The 20204-nt window shown below is 36.3% G+C and overlaps 1 protein-coding gene across 1 annotated transcript in view; it reads left to right on the top strand.

Moving 5' to 3' along the window:
- The window catches only part of NEB (nebulin), a 262192-nt gene that overhangs the window by 186962 nt on the left and 55026 nt on the right, over nucleotides 1-20204 (top strand). The window contains 6 exon segments of the mRNA XM_053698301.1: nucleotides 594-704; nucleotides 799-903; nucleotides 9042-9146; nucleotides 10586-10690; nucleotides 11962-12054; nucleotides 13749-13841. Of these exon segments, the coding sequence (XP_053554276.1) occupies nucleotides 594-704; nucleotides 799-903; nucleotides 9042-9146; nucleotides 10586-10690; nucleotides 11962-12054; nucleotides 13749-13841 (612 nt within the window).

The following is a 20204-nucleotide window of genomic DNA, read 5'->3' as shown; positions in this document are numbered from 1 at the left end:
TGCTCCATTTTAAATGTAATCAACAGTAGTTTTTAAATGTACATAGCTTACAGTATATATAAAGGAAATTATTTTAAACCAGCGGTAACCATCCTTGTTTTGCTTTGAGAAATCATTAGTACATATAGATTGTTCCATTTCAAGGACTCCGTTAACAAAAAAAACAATTGTATAAAAAAATATATGTATTACTAACAACGTTAATGACTAAACTGGTTTATTTTCACCAAAAAGGTGAGAGAACCTCACCTTTTCACCTTCTACCAGTATTTTTTGTGACACCTTCAGCTAAGGGACACAACAACTTAACATTTTGGTTAAGAAATGTTGATTTAACCCTATGGGGGCTATGCCAGAGAATGAATAATAAGCACCAAATATGGATACAATATAAGCTAATTTTTCTATTTGGTTTTCAATTTGTGAGTGTATTTATTTATATTCATCTATTCAAGATGTATAAGCATTTGTAAAACTACATTTTCCATAGAATGTCCAAGTGATTGTTATTTACATTTATGCTACTCGCTAGCATTTAAAAAGAAACCGAAGCCAGTAAATGTAATGACCAGAGCATTTTTTTTATGTAACAGAAAGAATACAAGAAAGCACTAGAAATAGAAATGAAAGGAAGGGGCCTTTCTATGGGTCTGGATACTCCAGATTTCATGAGAGCTAAGAATGCTACAGATATTGCCAGCCAGGTAAGTCAGTGCGGATATGTGGCAAATCCTATGTGAAGCTGTTCCTTTTAGAGTTCAGAAGTATTGCATAAGCAGTCTTCATTGTTTCCTTCAGGTCAAATACAAGCACTCTGCAGAGATGGAAAAGGCCAACTTTACATCTGTAGTGGATACACCAGAGATTATCCATGCTCAACAAGTCAAGAACCTCTCCAGTCAGGTACCAGCTTTGGATGAACATTACATTATTATGTGAATTTTACATTTAAAAAAAAAATCTAAATAATTCAGTGTATGCAGATGTAGAACAGATAGATTAAAACAGCATTTAGTCAAATAAACAACTGAAAAACATAATTTATGTAAGAACTTACCTGATAAATTCATTTCTTTCATATTAACAAGAGTCCATGAGCTAGTGACGTATGGGATATACATTCCTACCAGGAGGGGCAAAGTTTCCCAAACCTTAAAATGCCTATAAATACACCCCTCACCACACCCACAAATCAGTTTAACGAATAGCCAAGAAGTGGGGTGATAAGAAAAAGTGCGAAGCATATAAAATAAGGAATTGGAATAATTGTGCTTTATACAAAAAAATCATAACCACCACAAAAAAGGGTGGGCCTCATGGACTCTTGTTAATATGAAAGAAATGAATTTATCAGGTAAGTTCTTACATAAATTATGTTTTCTTTCATGTAATTAACAAGAGTCCATGAGCTAGTGACGTATGGGATAATGACTACCCAAGATGTGGATCTTTCCACACAAGAGTCACTAGAGAGGGAGGGATAAAATAAAGACAGCCAATTCCTGCTGAAAATAATCCACACCCAAAATAAAGTTTAACAAAAAACATAAGCAGAAGATTCAAACTGAAACCGCTGCCTGAAGAACTTTTCTACCAAAAACTGCTTCAGAAGAAGAAAATACATCAAAATGGTAGAATTTAGAAAAAGTATGCAAAGAAGACCAAGTTGCTGCTTTGCAGATCTGGTCAACCGAAGCTTCATTCCTAAACGCCCAGGAAGTAGATACTGACCTAGTAGAATGAGCTGTAATTCTTTGAGGCGGAGTTTTACCCGACTCAACATAGGCAAGATGAATTAAAGATTTCAACCAAGATGCCAAAGAAATGGCAGAAGCTTTCTGGCCTTTCCTAGAACCGGAAAAGATAACAAATAGACTAGAAGTCTTACGGAAAGATTTCGTAGCTTCAACATAATATTTCAAAGCTCTAACAACATCCAAAGAATGCAATGATTTCTCCTTAGAATTCTTAGGATTAGGACATAATGAAGGAACCACAATTTCTCTACTAATGTTGTTGGAATTCACAACTTTAGGTAAAAATTCAAAAGAAGTTCGCAACACCGCCTTATCCTGATGAAAAATCAGAAAAGGAGACTCACATGAAAGAGCAGATAATTCAGAAACTCTTCTAGCAGAAGAGATAGCCAAAAGGAACAAAACTTTCCAAGAAAGTAATTTAATGTCCAATGAATGCATAGGTTCAAACGGAGGAGCTTGAAGAGCTCCCAGAACCAAATTCAAACTCCAAGGAGGAGAAATTGACTTAATGACAGGTTTTATACGAACCAAAGCTTGTACAAAACAATGAATATCAGGAAGAATAGCAATCTTTCTGTGAAAAAGAACAGAAAGAGCAGAGATTTGTCCTTTCAAAGAACTTGCGGACAAACCCTTATCCAAACCATCCTGAAGAAATTGTAAAATTCTCGGTATTCTAAAAGAATGCCAAGAAAAATGATGAGAAAGACACCAAGAAATATAAGTCTTCCAGACTCTATAATATATCTCTCGAGATACAGATTTACGAGCCTGTAACATAGTATTAATCACGGAGTCAGAGAAACCTCTATGACCAAGAATCAAGCGTTCAATCTCCATACCTTTAAATTTAAGGATTTCAGATCCGGATGGAAAAAAGGACCTTGTGACAGAAGGTCTGGTCTTAACGGAAGAGTCCATGGCTGGCAAGATGCCATCCGGACAAGATCCGCATACCAAAACCTGTGAGACCATGCCGGAGCTATTAGCAGAACAAACGAGCATTCCCTCAGAATCTTGGAGATTACTCTTGGAAGAAGAACTAGAGGCGGAAAGATATAGGCAGGATGATACTTCCAAGGAAGTGATAATGCATCCACTGCCTCCGCCTGAGGATCCCGGGATCTGGACAGATACCTGGGAAGTTTCTTGTTTAGATGAGAGGCCATCAGATCTATCTCTGGGAGCCCCCACAATTGAACAATCTGAAGAAATACCTCTGGGTGAAGAGACCATTCGCCCGGATGCAACGTTTGGCGACTGAGATAATCCGCTTCCCAATTGTCTACACCTGGGATATGAACCGCAGAGATTAGACAGGAGCTGGATTCCGCCCAAACCAAAATTCGAGATACTTCTTTCATAGCCAGAGGACTGTGAGTCCCTCCTTGATGATTGATGTATGCCACAGTTGTGACATTGTCTGTCTGAAAACAAATGAACGATTCTCTCTTCAGAAGAGGCCAAAACTGAAGAGCTCTGAAAATTGCACGGAGTTCCAAAATATTGATCGGTAATCTCACCTCCTGAGATTCCCAAACTCCTTGTGCCGTCAGAGATCCCCACACAGCTCCCCAACCTGTGAGACTTGCATCTGTTGAAATTACAGTCCAGGTCGGAAGAACAAAAGAAGCCCCCTGAATTAAACGATGGTGATCTGTCCACCACGTTAGAGAGTGTCGAACAATCGGTTTTAAAGATATTAATTGAGATATCTTCGTGTAATCCCTGCACCATTGGTTCAGCATACAGAGCTGAAGAGGTCGCATGTGAAAACGAGCAAAGGGGATCGCGTCCGATGCAGCAGTCATAAGACCTAGAATTTCCATGCATAAGGCTACCGAAGGGAATGATTGTGACTGAAGGTTTCGACAAGCTGTAATCAATTTTAGACGTCTCTTGTCTGTTAAAGACAGAGTCATGGACACTGAATCTATCTGGAAACCCAGAAAGGTTACCCTTGTTTGAGGAATCAAAGAACTTTTTAGTAAATTGATCCTCCAACCATGATCTTGAAGAAACAACACAAGTCGATTCGTATGAGACTCTGCTAAATGTAAAGACGGAGCAAGTACCAAGATATCGTCCAAATAAGGAAATACCACAATACCCTGTTCTCTGATTACAGACAGAAGGGCACCGAGAATCTTTGTGAAAATTCTTGGAGCTGTAGCAAGGCCAAACGGTAGAGCCACAAATTGGTAATGCTTGTCTAGAAAAGAGAATCTCAGGAACTGATAATGATCTGGATGAATCGGAATATGCAGATATGCATCCTGTAAATCTATTGTGGACATATAATTCCCTTGCTGAACAAAAGGCAATATAGTCCTTACAGTTACCATCTTGAACGTTGGTATCCTTACATAGCGATTCAATAATTTTAGATCCAGAACTGGTCTGAAGGAATTCTCCTTCTTTGGTACAATGAAGAGATTTGAATAAAACCCCATCCCCTGTTCCGGAACTGGAACTGGCATAATTACTCCAGCCAACTCTAGATCTGAAACACAATTCAGAAATGCTTGAGCTTTCACTGGATTTACTGGGACATGGGAAAGAAAAAATCTCTTTGCAGGAGGTCTCATCTTGAAACCAATTCTGTACCCTTCTGAAACAATGTTCTGAATCCAAAGATTGTGAACAGAATTGATCCAAATTTCTTTGAAAAAACGTAACCTGCCCCCTACCAGCGGAACTGGAATGAGGGCCGTACCTTCATGTGAACTTAGAAGCAGGCTTTGCCTTTCTAGCAGGCTTGGATTTATTCCAGACTGGAGATGGTTTCCAAACTGAAACTGCTCCTGAGGACGAAGGATCAGGCTTTTGTTCTTTGTTGAAACGAAAGGATCGAAAACGATTGTTAGCCCTGTTTTTACCTTTAGACTTTTTATCCTGTGGTAAAAAAGTTCCTTTCCCACCAGTAACAGTTGAAATAATAGAATCCAACTGAGAACCAAATAATTTGTTTCCCTGGAAAGAAATGGAAAGTAGAGTTGATTTAGAAGCCATATCAGCATTCCAAGTCTTAAGCCATAAAGCTCTTCTGGCTAAGATAGCCAGAGACATAAATCTAACATCAACTCTAATAATATCAAAAATGGCATCACAGATGAAATTATTAGCATGCTGGAGAAGAATAATAATATCATGAGAATCACGATTTGTTACTTGTTGCGCTAGAGTTTCCAACCAAAAAGTTGAAGCTGCAGCAACATCAGCCAATGATATAGCAGGTCTAAGAAGATTACCTGAACATAGATAAGCTTTTCTTAGAAAAGATTCAATTTTTCTATCTAAAGGATCCTTAAACGAGGTACCATCTGATGTAGGAATGGTAGTACGTTTAGCAAGGGTAGAAATAGCCCCATCAACTTTAGGGATTTTGTCCCAAAATTCTAACCTGTCAGGCGGAACAGGATATAATTGCTTAAAACGTTTAGAAGGAGTAAATGAATTACCCAATCTATCCCATTCCTTAGCAATTACTGCAGAAATAGCATTAGGAACAGGAAAGACTTCTGGAATAACCGCAGGAGCTTTAAAAACCTTATCTAAACGTATAGAATTAGTATCAAGAGGACTAGAATCCTCTATTTCTAAAGCAATTAGTACTTCTTTAAGTAAAGAGCGAATAAATTCCATCTTAAATAAATATGAAGATTTATCAGCATCAATCTCTGAGACAGAATCCTCTGAACCAGAAGAGTCCAAAGAATCAGAATGATGGTGTTCATTTAAAAATTCATCTGTAGAAAGAGAAGATTTAAAAGACTTTTTACGTTTACTAGAAGGAGAAATAACAGACAAAGCCTTCTTTATGGATTCAGAAACAAAATCTCTTATGTTATCAGGAACATTCTGCACCTTAGATGTTGAGGGAACTGCAACAGGCAATGGTACATCACTAAAGGAAATATTATCTGCATTAACAAGTTTGTCATGACATTTAATACAAACAACAGCTGGAGGAATAGCTACCAAAAGTTTACAGCAGATACACTTAGCTTTGGTAGATCCAGCAGGCAGAGGTTTTCCTGTAGTATCTTCTGGCTCAGATGCAACGTGAGACATCTTGCAATATGTAAGAGAAAAAACAACATATAAAGCAAAATAGATCAAATTCCTTATAAGACAGTTTCAGGAATGGGAAAAAAATGCCAAACATCAAGCTTCTAGCAACCAGAAGCAAATGAAAAATGAGACTGAAATAATGTGGAGACAAAAGCGACGCCCATATTTTTTGGCGCCAAAAAAGACGCCCACATTATTTGGCGCCTAAATGCTTTTTGCGCCAAAAATGACGCAACATCCGGAACGCCGACACGTATGACGCCGGAAACGGAAATGAATTTTTGCGCCAAAAAAGTCCGCGCCAAAAATGACGCAATAAAATGAAGCATTTTCAGCCCCCGCGAGCCTAACAGCCCACAGGGAAAAAGTCAAATTTTTGAGGTAAGAAAAAATATGATAATTAAAGCATAATCCCAAATATGAAACTGACTGTCTGGAAATAAGGAAAGTTGAACATTCTGAGTCAAGGCAAATAAATGTTTGAATACATATATTTAGAACTTTATAAATAAAGTGCCCAACCATAGCTTAGAGTGTCACAGAAAATAAGACTTACTTACCCCAGGACACTCATCTACATGTTTGTAGAAAGCCAAACCAGTACTGAAACGAGAATCAGTAGAGGTAATGGTAAATATAAGAGTATATCGTCGATCTGAAAAGGGAGGTAAGAGATGAATCTCTACGACCGATAACAGAGAACCTTATGAAATAGACCCCGTAGAAGGAGATCACTGCATTCAATAGGCAATACTCTCCTCACATCCCTCTGACATTCACTGCACGCTGAGAGGAAAACCGGGCTCCAACTTGCTGCGGAGCGCATATCAACGTAGAATCTAGCACAAACTTACTTCACCACCTCCCTTGGAGGCAAAGTTTGTAAAACTGATTTGTGGGTGTGGTGAGGGGTGTATTTATAGGCATTTTAAGGTTTGGGAAACTTTGCCCCTCCTGGTAGGAATGTATATCCCATACGTCACTAGCTCATGGACTCTTGTTAATTACATGAAAGAAATGTGGAATTGTTACTTGTTTTGATATTTTTTCCAAAATGTATAAATGGATGCATATCAGAATATTTTCATACTAGCAACACATAAGACAAAAATCAAACTCAGAAACAGAAAATTGTAATGTTGCCAACTTAATTTATTCAGAACACGATGCACTTTTTGTTTCTTAATGTAATTCCTTCAGGTATTTTGGCAACAAATAATTTGCATATTGCATTTTTCTTTTCTGCAGTTTCCTTTTTCTTAGTTATATTATGTTAGCCATTTTCTCCAATATAGGGTTATATTCCAGGTATTTCAGGTACATTCCAGTCTGTTAAGAGAGATTTTTCATAGGTTTTCAATTTAACCAGTTGACTTTGTAGTATGCTACCTCATTGAATACATTGAGATCACCAACTATTCCAATCTACCACAAAACACTAAATTGTATTCAAATACAAAACAATTGGGAAGAATTATTTACTGATATGCCATACAAAACATTATTTGTTATAAAGAAAAACAATCAAACTTAAAAATGACACAATGGGGCCGATTTATTAACCAGCGGATGCTGCTTATTATGCGCGAGCCTTTCCGGCTTACCGGAAACAGGAGTTAAGAAGAAGCGGTCATTAAGGCCGCTTGCTCCTTAACTCGTCCGCCACCTCTGAGCTGGCGGACTGCAATCATCCTGATCAGATACGATCGGGATGATTGACAACCCCTTACATAGAGATGCTCAGGTGATATTTTCTTGTCAGCTTTTTACAGTTATACTGCATTAGTTGCAAGTGATTTAGCATATGAGTATTATGTCCCTTTAAGATTTTCATATACATAACAGAGAAAATCATTCAAGAATAATAGATAAACAGAATATTGAAGGTGCATAGAATAGGTGCAAATGCAAGTATACTATACATAATAGGAGGAACTCAATTCTAGCTCGGCAGTGATCCAAACTATAGTATTTGGACATGAGAAAAAGTGAGAGGGCTAAGAGGGTTAAGCACGTGCAGCTATTACCAAGCAGCTGAAGTTGGGAGTAACTACATATTGAAATTAAAAGTGAGAGGGTGCACAAAATCCAAAAGTGGCTGCGAGCAGGATACACTAATGCAATATAAATTAACTAAGCTTCAAGTATCATTGTTGGAGATAGATACCTCTCTACTAAACCATTGTCCAGTATAGGTCTGGTCTTTTATCTAAAAATAGTCTCCCACTCTTACATTAACTAAATCCAATGTGAAAATATTTTTAAAAAAGTTGTTGCTTGCTGATTTTCAAATACAGTAACTGAAAAGCTACTTGATTTGCATAAATATCCTGTCGGACAGACATTGATAAATTGGCCTCATAGTTTAAATTTAAAATATGATTAACTTATTTCATGCATATTGTATATGTGAGTGTATGTAGGGTCCTTTCATATAAAATACATTTTTATAAACTAGATACATTATTCTGCAGAGTCAGTGAGGTATCTATTTCAGTCCTAGAGAAAACTTTATCATAATGATTTATCTACAAAAATTCCTGTACATTTTGAAGAAAAAGATCTTGGTAAAAGATCTTGAATACAATACACCCCAGGGTTAACGTATGCATAAATCTCAAAACTGAATTCAATCTTAGGGGTCTATTCATATATGTGCGGACAGACATGATCCGCTATAGCGAACCATGTCCGCCGCACATCGATAAATGCTGACAGCATACGCTGTCAGCATTTATCATTGCATCAGCAGTTCTTGTGAACTGCTGGTGCAATACCGCCCCCTGCAGATTGGTGGCAAATCGGTCGCTAGCAGGGGGTGTCAATCAGCCCGATCGTACATGATCGGGCGGATTTCTATACGCCGCCTTGGAGGCGGCGTATCAGTTTAGGAGCAACAGTCTTAAGACCACTGCTTCTTAACTCCTGTTTCTGGCGAGCCTGAAGGCTCACACGGAAACAAGGGGAACAGGGGCCATTCGGCCCTTTTTAAATAGACCCCTCAGACACAATAACAAAACATTAAGTAAAGAATAAAGAAACTAAAACTAAGAATTAACACTTTACTGAAACATAACTGATACTTACATGCAATACAGGAAGCGTATAATTGTTTAATTATTGTACTGTTGTTTTCTGATTAAATAATAATGCATTTATAGTATAGTGAAATATGAGTAACAATTGTTTGTATCTTAATAACAACAGAAAAAATACAAAGAGGAAGCAGAAAGGACCAGGTCATATTACGTTCCTGTGTTAGATACTCCTGAGATGCAGCGAGTCCGAGAAAACCAGAAGAATTTCAGCACAGTAAGTTGTTTACATATAATCCATCTCGCGTCGTGAGCTGAGGCATTATTCATATGCATTTGTCAGAACTAATAAATAATAGATCCCCGTGCAGGAATATTTTTTGGGCATCTCACCATGCTCAATGATAACTTTTAGTAATTATTAGTGGAGAAATTGATTTATATATAAAAGTTCCGAGAGTAAATATGTACCCACCATAAATAAAGTCAGATCTTTGCTAGTAAAATGTCCAATTAAAACATCAGATCGGCTTATTGTCACCTGCAGCATAATTTATGTCAGATATCAACTTCTGATCAGACACCTGACTCTTCAGCCATTATACCAGCTATAGACTAATATGAGATCTTAAATCAGATACATGGCCCCTGCATCCCCTTTTGGCAGTTATATTCCCCAAATGAGACTTCCAGTGCATGGCTTTTGCAGCTACAATTATGCCAGCTATATATCCAGCTGGAGTGTCCAATCAAATGCATGGTTGCAGTATTCAGTATGCAGGGCCCATTATGACAGCTAAATACATAATCCATACCAGCATGGTCCCTCTATCCCAGCTATATGTCCATGTGAGAGTACAAATCAGATACATACCTATTGTTCCAGCTATATGCCCAAGTGAGGGTACAAATTAGGTGCATGGCCTCTGTAGCCCACATTATACCAAATATATGACCAAGCGATAGTACAAATCAGATGCATGAGAAATGAGCCTTCAAACCAGCTGTTTTCCTCCTGTAATCCCCACTATGTCAGCTTTAGGCATTAACCAATCTCAGATCTTTTGCATCATTCCTGCACACCCCTTTCTTTCTGATGTTGGTGCTGCTGGTCTGCATGGATGGACTTAAACTGAGAAGCCCTGACAGTGAAAGAGGAGTAGCACCAGCAGTAACATTAGGATACAAAAAAATGGCTGCAGATGGCTGCTCTGGGTCCCAGTGTGTTTGCACCAGCTGTGCACTCGTTCCTCCGTTGATGAGAGTATCTATATTTTAATTGGAAAATGGAGCACCAATGAAAATAAATGTATTATTAAGCAAAACCTTCAGAATTCCATTTTTTGTAAGATCATTCATTGCCATAGTTTGCTTAATACCAGATTTGAAAATGTTTATACATCAAATTTTCCTTCATTTGGAAAATTTGTTTAATTTATGTTTATCTTTAATGTTCTGATTTAAGTGTGTAGTGTCAATTTATTATTGAAAGTATTTTTCTTCAGTGGAAATACTTTAATCATTTATGTTGTGGTATTAAGTCTGTATATTCCGGTGTTTTGATTTTGATCCTGATCATCATACAAAAAGAAAAAGTTTAATGAATAAAATGGTCACACTAAATTAGCTAAGAATGTATTTTACACACTTAGAAATCAGGGATTGTTTTTCTTTTCTATCTCACATGACACTAAATTTTCTACTCTTTTCTTTTAGCTTCAGTACCAGGGTGATCATAAAATCAGTAAAGGAAAAGTTACAGTGGTAAAAGACACGCCAGAAATACTGCGTGTTAAAGAAAATCAAAAGAATTTCAGCTCGGTATATAATTTTACACCTTTTTTTAAATCTAACAAAAATAATACAATAATATCAAATATTTTCCATTCTAACATAGTCATTATCTCAGCAAGCTAACATTAACTGCCACTTATTTATCTAGCTGCTGCTTTTATGGTCTGACACTAAACTCTATTACATAGTATTTCATTACATCAATAATGGATTCAGAAAAGCTAATAGCATTAATACTTTTGTGAGGTCAGATCAAAATTGTCTTTTGTCTCAGCTGTTTGTACTTAATGTGTAAGTTGTCTCAAATATAACTGTGGTCTTTGTGTATTACTGTTTTGCTTTGTTGTTTGTTGTTCTCAACTGCTTTGTTTATAGGCACTCAGTAATCTGCTGACTTTAATCGGCAAATCAGTTTCTGGCATTTGTATAATCTTAAAGGGACATTTCTAAACTATAAACTGAATAATTAATTGTAAAAAAAAACATCTTTGCTAAAGCTTACCTTTTATTATTAAAAAATAATAATAGAAAACACAAACTTCTGTCTCCTCCTAAAGATTGTTCTAATAATTAAAGGAATAGTCTAGTTAAAATAAAACTTTCATGATTTAGATAGAGCATGCCATTTTAAGCAACTTTCTAATTTACTCCTATTATTAAATTTTCTTTGCTCTCTTGCTATCTTTATTTGAATATTAGCCGGCCCATTTTTGGTTCAGCACCTGGGTAGCGCTTGCTGATTGGTGGCTATATTTAGGCACCAATCAGAAAGTTCTACCCAGGTGCTGGAAAAAATGGGCCGGCTCCTATGCTTACATTCTTGCTTTTTCAAATAAAGAACCAAGAAAAATTGATAATAGGAGTAAATTAGAAAGTTGCTTAAAATTGAATCCTCTATCTGACTCATGAAAGTTTAATTTTGACTAGACTATCCCTTTAATTGCTTTATGTAGCCAATAGGATACTTCCAACATACTGCATTTTTTTTAAGAAGATGAGGTATCATTGCCATAATGTTTTAAAAATAATAGCCAAGAAGTAATATACATAAACACAGCTAGAGGAGCCGATTGGTAGGTTTCAGGTACGCTGTAGCAAAATATAATTTTGCAATAATTTAACTCAAGACTGAGCTTCATAATTTGAATGAATATATGTTGCTTTTAATTGGAACTTTTCTTATCAATTGGCCATTTTTGGCAAATGCGGCCAAAATAATATGGAAGCATTTACAGATATTCGAAATATGCAGTGTAGCTCTTTGTTCTTAACATCGTATCTTGATTCCAAATGTTAAGATATTGTACAAAGAAGAAATTGGATCAGGAACAGCTGTTGGGCACACCCCTGAGATGGACAGAATTAAGAAAACGCAAGATGCCATTAGCACGGTACAAAGACAATAGCTTGAAATTCTCAGCTGCTCATATATAACCTCTCTTCTTACCTGTGCTAACAACTTGCAAAATAAGAAAGCGTATCAAAATATTAACCATGTTAACTTCAATAAATCTTTCTTAAAACATTAATCTATTTTCTAGTAGAGAAAGAAAATAACATTGCTGGAAAATCCAGTGTTAGAATATTGAATAATATTAAAAGTGTTTTTCTATATATTTACATACTAATTTATTAATTTAATTTATACTTACTAATAATGCAATGGAGACTAAAGCACTTAAAGCATTTAGTTTGAAGTAGGCAAAAACATCTGCTTACTAAATGTTTGTATTGTAATATTAAATAATGTTAAATGGATAGTCTAGTAAAAATTAAACTTTCATGATTTAGATGGAGCATGCAATTTTAAGCAACTTTCTAATTTCTCCTATTATAATTTTTCTTAATTCTCTTGGTATCTTTATTTGAAAAAGCAACAATGTAAGCATAGGAGCCAGCCCATTTTTTGGTTCAGCACCTGGGTAGCACCTTCTGATTGGTGTCTAAATATAGCCACCAATCAGCAACCGCTACCCAGATGCTGAACCAAAAATGGGTCGTCTCCTAAACTTACATTCAAATAAAGATACCAAGAGAACAAAGACAAATTGATAATAGGAGTAAATAACAAAGTTGCATACAATTGCATGCTCTTTTGGAATCATGAAAGTTTAATTTTGACTAGACTATTCCTTTAATGAAATGTGTTGTTTTTTTACACAATTTCAATATTAAAAGTACTTTTTAGTTTAGAAAATAATCAAAAGTTTAAGATACTTTTTGTTATCTAAATCAATTAAAGCTAACAGGCTACTATATAACTAAAAAAAAAAGTCATGCTAGACCAGTAAAAAGCATTGTTACTGTATATTTATGGACCAAGATTAGTATTTTTTAAAGGTAAAATAAATCTCTGCAGCGCAAATCTTGTCCTACAAAGCCTGTGTATAAAATTATATAAATACCAAAAACGGTCTTTGGAAAAACCAAATAGGAGTCTATTCATAAAGGTCAGTCTTGGGTCTGATCGGATGCTGACTTCTTAAAAGTCTTGTGTAATTTAAACTTTGCCGGATTGGTTTTATATATATATATATATATATATATATATATATATATATATATATATATATATATATATATATATATACTGGTCCTTTAGGAATAGACCCTTTAGTAATTTATGAGATCTTGGTCACTTCAACAACGTTCCAATCATACAGCATAGATCTTACTTCATTGTATATGCAGATTATTTCTTTATTGCTGCTCTATGAGAAAATAATTCAATGCATAGTTAGATAATTTCTGCAACAAAGAGGTTTAAACTAGATTTGATAGTCATATTAAAAAACAAATACAAAAATAAAACAATAAGGCAATACATGAACAAAAGTATATATTACATAACAGTACAACTTAACATTAGAACTAAACACAGTAACATATTTCCTCTAATACATCTTTAAATATGGAGGGTGTGTTATCTTTACTTAATCACATTTCACATGTGTATCTTTATATGTCACACTGTTTGTGTACTATCATACATACATGCAGTCATGTATGGAATGTCCAATGTGTTTAATGTGCTGTTTGTTTTTTTTGTTTTTGTTTTTGTTTTCTATTATATGTAACTTTGTAGATTAAGTACAAAGACAGTATTGGAAAAGGAACTCCAATCTCTGACCTACCTGAAGTCAAACGAGTAAAGGAGACTCAGAAGAACATTAGCTCGGTAGTGGCTGATTTTGTACCTATTGTTTGGGAATGTGCTGCACTAAAGATCATGTTACTACCTTTCTAACGCCAGTGTAATAGTACTTTTTTTACATTTAATATTTTAGACTTAATCCTTGATTTATAGTTTTGTTTGCATTTCAACTACTTTTACCTCAACAGAAATGATAGAATTAATTGTAACAACAAATAATAATAATAATTAATCATTTAACTAACTGGGTGAACTTTTCAATTTCATACCCTGCCTTTGTGTCTGTAAACATGAATTTGTAATTAATTGCATTTTCTAACAATTATTAGACCTGAGTTGTTTATCAGTAGTTAATATTTAGTTTTGTGGGAATATATAAATGAGACATTTAAATACTATATATATTTTTTTTACTCATGAACACATAGAACAACAAACTCTATTCAACAGTGTTTTATGAGTTTTAACATAAGTAAACAAGACTGACTTACATATTTTATTTTTAACAAAAAACATAATTTATGTAAGAACTTACCTGATAAATTCATTTCTTTCATATTAGCAAGAGTCCATGAGCTAGTGACGTATGGGATATACATTCCTACCAGGAGGGGCAAAGTTTCCCAAACCTTAAAATGCCTATAAATACACCCCTCACCACACCCACAATTCAGTTTAACGAATAGCCAAGAAGTGGGGTGATAAGAAAAAAGTGCGAAAGCATATAAAATAAGGAATTGGAATAATTGTGCTTTATACAAAAAAATCATAACCACCACAAAAAAAGGGCGGGCCTCATGGACTCTTGCTAATATGAAAGAAATGAATTTATCAGGTAAGTTCTTACATAAATTATGTTTTCTTTCATGTAATTAGCAAGAGTCCATGAGCTAGTGACGTATGGGATAATGACTACCCAAGATGTGGATCTTTCCACACAAGAGTCACTAGAGAGGGAGGGATAAAATAAAGACAGCCAATTCCTGCTGAAAATAATCCACACCCAAAATAAAGTTTAATGAAAAAACATAAGCAGAAGATTCAAACTGAAAACGCTGCCTGAAGTACTTTTCTACCAAAAACTGCTTCAGAAGAAGAAAATACAACAAAATGGTAGAATTTGGAAAAAGTATGCAAAGAGGACCAAGTTGCCGCTTTGCAAATCTGATCAACCGAAGCTTCATTCCTAAACGCCCAGGAAGTAGAAACTGACCTAGTAGAATGAGCTGTAATCCTATGAGGCGGAGTCTTACCCGACTCAACATAGGCAAGATGAATTAAAGATTTCAACCAAGATGCCAAAGAAATGGCAGAAGTTTTCTGGCCTTTCTAAAACCGGAAAAGATAACAAATAAACTTGAAGTCTTTCGGAAAGACTTAGTAGCTTCAACATAATATTTCAAAGCTCTAATAACATCCAAAGAATGCAACGATTTCTCCTTAGAATTCTTAGGATTAAGACATAATGAAGGAACCACAATGTCTCTACTAATGTTGTTGGAATTCACAACTTAGGTAAAAATTCAAAAGAAGTTCGCAACACCGCCTTATCCTGATGAAAAATCAGAAAAGGAGACTCACAAGAAAGAGCAGATAATTCAGAAACTCTTCTGGCAGAAGAGATGGCCAAAAGGAACAAAACTTTCCAAGAAAGTAATTTAATATCCAATGAATGCATAGGTTCAAATGGAGGAGCTTGAAGAGCCCCCAGAACCAAATTCAAACTCCAAGGAGGAGAAATTGACTTAATGACAGGCTTTATACGAACCAAAGCTTGTACAAAACAATGAATATCAGGAAGAATAGCAATCTGTCTGTGAAAAAGAACAGAAAGAGCAGAGATTTGACCTTTCAAGGAACTTGCGGACAAACCCTTATCTAAACCATCCTGAAGAAACTGTAATATTCTCGGTATTCTAAAAGAATGCCAAGAAAAATGATGAGAAAGACACCAAGAAATATAAGTCTTCCAGACTCTATAATATATCTCTCTGGATACAGATTTACGAGCCTGTAACATAGTATTAATCACAGAGTCAGAGAAACCTCTTTGACCAAGAATCAAGCGTTCAATCTCCATACCTTTAAATTTAAGGATTTCAGATCCTGATGGAAAAAAGGACCTTGAGACAAAAGGTCTGGTCTTAACGGAAGAGTCCACGGTTGGCAAGAGGCCATCCGGACAAGATCCGCATACCAAAACCTGTGAGGCCATGCCGGAGCTACCAGCAGAACAAACGAGCATTCCTTCAGAATCTTGGAGATTACTCTTGGAAGAAGAACTAGAGGCGGAAAGATATAGGCAGGATGATACTTCCAAGGAAGTGATAATGCATCCACTGCCTCCGCCTGAGGATCCCGGGATCTGGACAGATACCTGGGAAGTTTCTTGTTTAGATGAGAAGCCATCAGATCTATTTCTGGAAGTTCCCACATTTGAACAATCTGAAGAAATACTCTGGGTGAAGAGACCATTCGCCCGGATGCAACGTTTGGCGACTGAGATAATCCGCTTTCCAATTGTCCATACCTGGGATATGAACCGCAGAGATTAGACAGGAGCTGGATTCCGCCCAAATCAAAATTCGAGATACTTCTTTCATAGCCAGAGGACTGTGAGTCCCTCCTTGATGATTGATGTATGCCACAGTTGTGACATTGTCTATCTGAAAACAAATGAACAACTCTCTCTTGAGAAGAGGCCAAGACTGAAGAGCTCTGAAAATTGCACGGAGTTCCAAAATATTGATCGGAAATCTCACCTCCTGAGATTCCCAAACCCCTTGTGCCGTCAGATACCCCCACACAGCTCCCCAACCTGTAAGACTTGCATCTGTTAAGATTATAGTCCAGGTCGGAAGAACAAAGAAGCCCCCTGAACTAAACGATGGTGATCTGTCCACCATGTCAGAGAGTGTTGTAAAATCGGTTTAAAGATATTAATTGAGATATCTTTGAGTAATCCCTGCACCATTGGTTCAGCATACAGAGCTGAAGAGGTCGCATGTGAAAACGAGCAAAGGAGATCGCATCTGATGCGGCAGTCCTAAGACCCAACATTTCCATGCATAAGGCTACCAAAGGGAATGATTGTGACTGAAGGTTTTGACAAGCTGATATCAATGTTAAACTTCTCTTGTCTGACAAGGACAGAGTCATAGACACTGAATTTATCTAGAAACCTAAAAAGGTTACCCTTGTCTGAGGAATCAATGAACTGAATGGTAAATTGATCCTCCAACCATGAATTTGAAGAAACAACACAAGTCGATTCGTATGAGATTCTTCGAAAATGAGAAGACTGAGCAAGTACCAAGATATCGTCCAAATAAGGAAATACCAAAACCCTATTCTCTGATTACAGAAAAAAGGGGCACGAGAACCTTTGAAAAAAATTCTTGGAACTGAGGCTAGGCCAAACGGTAGAGCCACAAAACTGGTAATGCTTGTCTAAAAAGAGAATCTCAGACACTAAAAGTGATCTGGATGAATCGGAATATGCAGATACACATCCTGTAAATCTATTGTAGACATATAATGCCCTTGCTAAACAAAAGGCAGGATAGTCCTACAGTAACCATCTTGAATGTTGGTATCCTAACATAACGATTCAATAATGACAGATCCGGAACTGGTCTGAAGGAATTGACCTTCTTTGGTACAAATGAAGAGATAAAATAAAACCCCAGCCCCTGTTCCAGAACTGGAACTGGCATAAATACTCCAGCCAACTCTAGATCTGAAACACATTACAGAAATGCTGAGCCTTTGCTGTGTTAACTGGGACACGGGAAAGAAAAGAATCTCTTAGCAGGAGGCCTTACCTTGAAGCCAATTCTGTACCTTTCTGAAACAATGTTTCTGAAACCAGAGATTAAGAACGGAATTGATCCAAATTTCTTTGAAGAAAACGTAATCTGCCCCATACCAGCTGAGCTGGAATAAGGGCCGCACCTTCATAGGTACTTAGGAGCTGGCTATAGGTTTCTATAAGGCTTGGATATATTCCAAACTGGAAATAGTTTCCAAACTGATACCGCTCCTGAGGATGAAGGATCAGGCTTTTGTTCCTTGTGAGGAAAGGAACTAAAATGATTATTTACCCTGGAAAGAAAGGGAAAGCAAAGATGACTTAGAAGACATGTCAGCATTCCAAGTTTAATCCATAAAGCTTCTCTAGCTAAAATAGCTAGAGACATATACCTGACATCAACTCTAATGATATCAAAAGATGGTATCACCAATAAAATTATTAGCATGTTATAGAATAATAATAATGCTATAAAATTATGATCTGTTACTTGTTGCGCTAAAGCTTCTAATAAAAAAGTTGAAGCTGCAGCAACATCCGCTAAAAATATAGCAGGTCTAAGAAGATTACCTGAACATAAGTAAGCTTTTCTTAGAAAGGATTCAATTTTCCTATCTAAAGGATCCTTAAATGAAGTACTATCTGCCGTAGGAATAGTAGTACATTAGCAGGAGTAGAGACAGCCCCATAACCTTAGGGATTTTTGTCTCAAAAAACTCTAATCTGTCAGATGGCACAGGATATAATTTGCTTAAACGTCTAGAAGGAGTAAATAAATTACCCAAATTATTCCATTCCCTGGAAATTACTTCAGAAATAGCATCAGGGAGATAAAACACTTCTGGAATAACTACAGGAGATTTAAAAACCTTATTTAAACGTTTACATTTAGAATCAAGAGGACCAGAATCCTCTATTTCTAATGCAAATAACACTTCTTTAAGTAAAGAACGAATAAATTCCATCTTGAACAAATACAAAGATTTATCAGCATCAACCTCTGAGACAGAAACCTCTGAACCAGAAGAACCATTATCAGTATCAGAATGATGATGTTCATTTAAAAATTCATCTGAAAAAAGAGAAGTTTTAAAAGACTTTTATGTATACTAGAAGGAGAAATAACAGACATAGCCTTCTAAATGGATTTAAAAAATAAAATCTCTTATGTTATCAGGAACACTCTGAAAATTAGATGTTGACGGAACAGCAACAGGTAATGTAACAGTACTAAAGGAAATTTTATCTGCATTAATAAGTTTGACATGACATGCAATACAAATAACAGCTGGAGAAACAGATACCAAAAGTTTATAGCAGATACACTTAGCTTGGTAGCTCCAGCACTGTGCAGTGATTTTCCTGAAGTAACTTCTGACTCAGTTGCAACGTGGAACATCTTGCAATATGTAAAAGAAAAAAACAACATATAAAGCAAAATTGATCAAATTCCTTAAATGACAGTTTCAGGAATGGGAAAAAATGCCAAAGAACAAGCTTCTAGCAACCAGAAGCAATAAAAAATGAGACTTAAATAATGTGGAGACAAAAGTGACGCCCATATTTTTTCGCGCCAAATAAGACGCCCACATTATTTGGCGCCTAAATGCTTTTTGGCGCCAAAAATGACGCCACATCCGGAACGCCAACATTTTTGGCGCAAAATAACGTCAAAGAATGACGCAACTTCCGGCGACACGTATGACGCCGGAAACGGAAATAGAATTTTTGCGCCAAAAAAGTCCGCGCCAAGAATGACGCAATAAAATGAAGCATTTTCAGCCCCCGCGAGCCTAACAGCTCACAGGGAAAAAGTCAAATTTTAAGGTAAAAAATGTTAAATTAAAATGCATTATCCCAAATATGAAACTGACTGTCTGAAAAATAAGGAAAGTTGAACATTCTGAGTCAAGGCAAATAAATGTTTGAATACATATATTTAGAACTTTATAAACAAAGTGCCCAACCATAGCTAGGAGTGTCACAGAAAATAAGACTTACTTACCCCAGGACACTCATCTACATATAGCAGATAGCCAAACCAGTACTGAAACGAGAATCAGCAGAGGTAATGGTATATATAAGAGTATATCGTCGATCTGAAAAGGGAGGTAAGAGATGAATCTCTACGACCGATAACAGAGAACCTATGAAATAGACCCCTTAGAAGGAGATCACTGCATTCAAATAGGCAATACTCTCCTCACATCCCTCTGACATTCACTGCACGCTGAGAGGAAAACCGGGCTCCAACTTGCTGCGGAGCGCATATCAACGTAGAATCTAGCACAAACTTACTTCACCACCTCCATCGGAGGCAAAGTTTGTAAAACTGAATTGTGGGTGTGGTGAGGGGTGTATTTATAGGCATTTTAAGGTTTGGGAAACTTTGCCCCTCCTGGTAGGAATGTATATCCCATACGTCACTAGCTCATGGACTCTTGCTAATTACATAAAAGAAATATATATTTTGTTTCTTTAGCTTTATCCTTAAAATGCATGGCTCTGTTTTTACATGATCCAAGATATGACTTATTTTAAAAAGATAAACGTTTCATCTATTATAACTGCATGTT

The sequence above is a fragment of the Bombina bombina genome, chromosome 1 (assembly GCF_027579735.1).
Source record: "Bombina bombina isolate aBomBom1 chromosome 1, aBomBom1.pri, whole genome shotgun sequence".
Lineage (NCBI taxonomy): Eukaryota > Metazoa > Chordata > Amphibia > Anura > Bombinatoridae > Bombina > Bombina bombina.
Note: the sequence above shows the minus strand (reverse complement) of the source record. Positions and strands in the feature narration are given on the sequence as shown.